This window comes from Poecile atricapillus, chromosome Z (genome assembly GCF_030490865.1).
Source record: "Poecile atricapillus isolate bPoeAtr1 chromosome Z, bPoeAtr1.hap1, whole genome shotgun sequence".
Lineage (NCBI taxonomy): Eukaryota > Metazoa > Chordata > Aves > Passeriformes > Paridae > Poecile > Poecile atricapillus.
This window is the reverse complement of record NC_081289.1, coordinates 78,377,378-78,382,585: the sequence shown is the minus strand read 5'-3', so window position 1 is coordinate 78,382,585 and position 5,208 is coordinate 78,377,378. Positions and strand designations below refer to the sequence as shown.

Sequence of the window (5,208 nt, the reverse complement as noted above, 5' to 3'; positions counted from 1 at the left end):
TGACACCCTCTTGGGGCATCAGCTGGGGCAGATGGCAGGAAGGTACCTGCTCCACCTTCCTGCCATCTACCTGGTGGCTTTAAGAGGAGAAGTTGAGATATTAATTTAAAAGCAAACAAATTGTAATAAAAAACCCCAACATATCACAGACCTGGTCAGTACAAAACAGCAGTTTCTAGCAGATATGATGTGACTGACCTGACAGAAGGCAGACATTTGCATGTCATCATTGGAACTGGCCCTCTGGATGGTCAGGAAGAGAAAAAAAAGGAGGAGGAAGAGGAGTATGGCAAGAAAAGCATTTCCATGCTGTAGTTCTTATAAAATGCAAAACTGGGGTAGATCAGCTCAACAGCACTTTCAAGGTGCCACTTTCCCTTGTCAACAATGTCAAGGAGGCATGATCAGAGGAGGTTCTCTCAATTTAGATGTAGTGAAATTAACTGAGTACTTTACTTTTTTTGTTGTGATCAATGGGGTACAAATTTTCCTTTTACTCTTCCCTCTGCCTCAGTACTTCTAAGCACATTTGTATGAACAACAGTGTTGACACATGCATAATTACCTCTACCATACATTAAAAAAGCAAGACTTCGTGCTGCAAACACAAGAGAAACTTACAGATGAAGAGCGGGTATTTCAAATGGAACGTGACTATGAATGAACTTTGCAAAAAACCAACAAATCACACAAAAAACCCACAATGAAGAATTGCAGCCATGCAGGATGGTGTATTTAAAAGATGTGTGTAGCATTATGTGCAGGTGGTAAGGTGACACTACCTTCCCAAAAGTGTCTCCAGAGAAGACAGCATCTGGGTAGGCGGCAAACACACACACACACACACACACACACACACACTGACAGACCACAGATAGCTCTTGCCAACAAGGAAGCAGGAAGGGTCTCTGTGTGGAGTTCCAGTGGGGTTCACTCCAACCACACCACAAAAGGGTCCAGGAACAATGACAGAACCTAATAGAGGGTCCAGGAATATATGGGGGCTTGAGGGGGAGGATCTGAGAGACAGGGTTCAATGGGAACAGGATAAAGTGGTGCAGAGGTGGGGCCAGGGAGAGGGAGATCCAACGTGATTACAGGGGTGGAGAACTGCACCAAACTAGGACCAACCGAGGAACAGGGAAGGGAGAACTTTCTAGGAAAGGGACATACAAGGTAAAAAGTTAGCCAACAGGCTAACTGGGTATATAAAAACTGGGGTACAACAAAATGTAGATGCAAAGCATGATGGGAGAAGCCTTTCTTATTAGGTCTAAAATGGGGGAAAACCTTATACCCTGGAGGCCTCCCTCCACACTATAACAGCTTTTGGCTCTGAAGCCTCCACAGATGTGTAGATGTGGCATTTGGGGAAACGGTTTAGCGGTGGGCTTGGCAGTGCTGATTTAACAGTTGGACTTGTTGGTCTCAGAGGTGTGTTCCAGCCTCAATGATTCTGTCATACTCTGTGTTCACAGGGTGTCCCTGCAGTGCACAGGCTGAACAGCAGAGCCCACCATGTCTTGGAGTGCAGCAGAGCTCAGAGAGAAACTTCCTTGGAAGTTTTTGGGTTTTTGGGGCAGATCTGATATTGTACAGTGAACACAGAAAAACACAAGTTTTGCCTCTCCACAGAAAGCACAATTTTTTAAAATGAATGTATAAAAATATATTTACAATAAATAAAAACAAGCAAACAAGGGCCACTAGTTCACATATCACACCAAACAGCTCCCTCTTTAACCAAAAGAGTCAGGAAGATCAAGCTATACATAACAAATCCTTGCCACATTATTCAATAAACTGAAGAGAGGAGTTCAGTGAGAAGAAGGAAAAGAAATACCTCTATATATTCAAGGTAGTAATGCACAAATATGTATAAAAGAGTGCACCAAAACATGCTGAAGTTCTGTGCCTTCCTTTGTGGCACTTAATAAATATGTAGAGATCACACAAATATCTCAAAAGTTAAAAATCTCTATGTCATTTTTACCACAGGTAACAGAAGTATAAACTGTTAAGTATATAAAGATAACCTTTGCACCTGACTATCTACTTTAAACTATGTAGTAAGTTTTATAAGCCATAGCATCCCCTCTAAAACTTTAAAATGGTTCTAGCAAAATATCAAATATTGTGAGGCACTCTGCTGTAATTAAGTATTTTTTGAAATGCCAGTGCACTCCGCACAAGGTCAGTCACATTTCTGACAATGCAGGACTTCTTATCATACTCAATACTATTATTTCAATGCTTTAACATTGAATTAACATTTAATTTAATTTGGAGAGAATCTTCATAGCACAGCACATTTCTATTTCCCAACAAATATTATTCGTTTGTGCATTCCCCAGGATTCTGGTGTCCAGCCATGACTACTCCTGCATCTTCTGAGTGTCTTTGTTTTCCCATGGGTAATTCACCACCATTTTTGTACTTGTCAGCAAAATAATCAGAGTCGAAACTCACAGAAAAATCTGGAGGACTCACATAAACATTTCCATTGTCTATTGTGACTGTATGAATCCTTTGTTTGACTCCTTTTGACTGCCACTTCGGTGTTGGTGATGGCTCCAGAGGATTTATTCCTTCATACAATCCTTCTCCTGTTTCCAAGGTAATTTTAAACTTATGCCAAGGACAAACAATACATGCTTGTCCATTGATATCCTACAGGAAGAATAAGAAGAAAAGATAGCAAGTCATCTGCTAGGACAAAAATTATGTTTGGTAATTTGATTCTATGGCTGTCTACTGTTACATGTATACAACTGGGTTTTTCCATATAATGTTCAGATAAAAGCATTAGAAAAAATCACATGACTCTATGCCTCTGCATTATTTCAATTTTGCTTACATACCTCTATTTCTCCACAGTATAAAGGGCCGCCTTCATCTGAAACATGGCAGAACACTGTATTAATTTATACAGCAGATTTTATGCTTAGTTCTAACACTGAGATAACACAGGCAAACATCTTACGGTAGCAACGAGAGTCCAGAGCATGAAATTTCCCCTCATGGTAGAAAACAACAATTTCTCTGCCATTGATTTTGGTTGTTATTCTTTGGGACTTCTTTATGTCCTCTTCTTTGCCAATGAATATAAGACCATCAGGCTCCATTTCAGTTCCTGTGCTTGAGCTGTGCAAATCCATGTCCTTAAAACACATGTACAAATAAATGAAAAGGTCACTTATAAAGCAATTCACTTTTAGAATTCATGGGGAGTGGGAGGAAAGGTTTCAGTGAAAGACTATCAACATGCAGAGCTGGAAAAACACAAGAGCTTGGTGATAATGTTTAGTTAATGCGTTCACTAACAGAACTAGGAAAGCCAGCTGTTGGAAGCCTGATACCTGAGGGTGAGGCGAGATAAACTCTTAATCACTATTATTTTACTCTGCACCTACGCCACCTTCACCCCTCAAAACCCTTATGCAAACAGATATAAGGATGGTAAATGTAAAATACTATACAGTTCAGGTATGCAACAGATAGCATTTACATGTAAGTCAAATACTCTTTAGATAATATTATGGCTAGAAATATAAAGTAATTTAAGTTAATAAAAAATTATTCTGCAAAGGAAAGAAAACATTATTTATTGAGAAGCTGTATTCAACCTGACATTTTTAACAAATATGCCTGCCTTTCCTTCCCTCCTACATATTTCAAACATATAACAGATTCTGCCTCTCACAAGACAGAATATGAGCAGTTTTATGACAAAAAACAACTTTCCTACTAAATTTACTTACAGCTAGCTACTGTGTTCCAGTTCTTCACAAATTTCCAATACAACCTTGCTTCATCAGAAAAGTAAGGCTAAAACAGGTCTTTATAAACATAGAAAGGGGAACCATGGATGGGGGCGGGGTGGGATGTGTCTCTCTGGCTGCAGGAGCATGCAGAGCCACAGAGAGCTGCAGTGTACCTTTGGTCCACACCAGATTGCAATGGAGATGAGAAAGCAGATAAAGAAATGAAGGCTGAGGATGATGAGGTCCAGCATCGCCTCTCCTTCACGGTGTCTATCACCACTGCCCTGCCTTTTTCCCATATGTCACAAGGTGCTTCACAGCCCCTCTATAAATGCAAGCAGGAGGCAATGAGGCCAGGCCCTACAGCAACCTATGACAGGACTTCAGAGGCTCAATGCGTCAGAAACTGGCTCTGCCAGGGCTGATAAGAACCAGGGACACACTGGGGATGGCCTGATAAGAGAAGAGCAGAGCTTCTGGCTCCCCCTTCTGCTGTCCTCACTGTGAGCCCATGTTACTGCTGCCTGCTCCCAAAACCCTGCTCAGAGCCCAAGTGGTGTACTCAGGATGAGCCACTGCAGGTTTCCTCATAAACCACTGTGCTGGGAAGGCTGATTTAAGTGACAGTGTGTCATTTCCAAGATCAGTTGTTGACTGATATGCACACAATCAACTTCTAAGACCAATTCCCTCCTTTCCAGTTCAAGGAACTACCACTCAGTCTTATCCAGAAAGTGAAATGTCACTGCTAGACTCGCAGGACGATCCAGTAAGGCATTCACACTTAGTCTTCTCAGGAGATAAGCAAACTAACCATAGGAACGGGAGTAGGAAATCTCCAATTTTTGCTATCACCTTTTGGCTGACTTTCCCTATAAACTTTCCAAATCGGCAAAGATACTAAAATGCAGATGTTTGTAGTTAAAACGTCTCTTACTAAGACACCTCTAAAAAACCTTCTGTATATAAATACAGATATCTATAGAAATACAAATATCTATAGAAACAGAAACACACACACATACATAGTTCGGTACACACATACCTGTGTGTATCTCCCAACCAGGGTTAGAATACACCTATTAGCTAGCTGTCACCTAGCTTCCAGCTTGTTTAGCAATGATGTCTTACTCAACTTGGATTTTGCACACATAAATTCTCCAGGCCCTCATTCTGAAACCTGACTGAGACCATCAGTACATTGTGGACCCTGGCCGTCCTAAATTGCACAAACAATCAGTAGTCAGCAGGTTTCTTTCACAGCTGATACTCACACATTTATCTACAAACAAATGTAGACTAAGGACTGCAGTGACACATCAGGGACCTCCAGAAGAAAACCCTCAAGGCAACTTTCTTCCCTCAGATAAGAAGAAACGGGTCACATCGCCCCCTCACAGATCCCAAGACAAAAGTTGCTCTGAGCTACCAGAGCAACTCCAAG

The 5,208-nt window shown here is 41.2% G+C and overlaps 1 protein-coding gene across 3 annotated transcripts; it reads right to left on the bottom strand.

The window, feature by feature from the left end:
* Positions 1 to 1,636: 1,636 nt before the first annotated feature.
* On the bottom strand, positions 1,637 to 4,169 carry RFESD (Rieske Fe-S domain containing). Of its 3 annotated transcripts, none has more exons than XM_058865052.1 (5): positions 3,938 to 4,059; positions 3,762 to 3,828; positions 2,984 to 3,161; positions 2,862 to 2,896; positions 1,637 to 2,670 (listed from the first exon to the last, which is right to left on the bottom strand). In XM_058865052.1, exons 3-5 carry the CDS (start codon positions 3,156 to 3,158, stop codon positions 2,332 to 2,334), a joined length of 549 nt encoding a protein of 182 aa, XP_058721035.1. In that variant the 5' UTR covers positions 3,159 to 3,161; positions 3,762 to 3,828; positions 3,938 to 4,059; the 3' UTR covers positions 1,637 to 2,331. The 3 variants fall into 3 exon arrangements, with proteins under 3 accessions (XP_058721035.1, XP_058721034.1, XP_058721033.1); XM_058865051.1 differs by having other exon boundaries at positions 3,762 to 3,805; XM_058865050.1 differs by lacking the exon at positions 3,762 to 3,828 and having other exon boundaries at positions 1,666 to 2,670; positions 3,938 to 4,169.
* Positions 4,170 to 5,208: the final 1,039 nt, after the last annotated feature.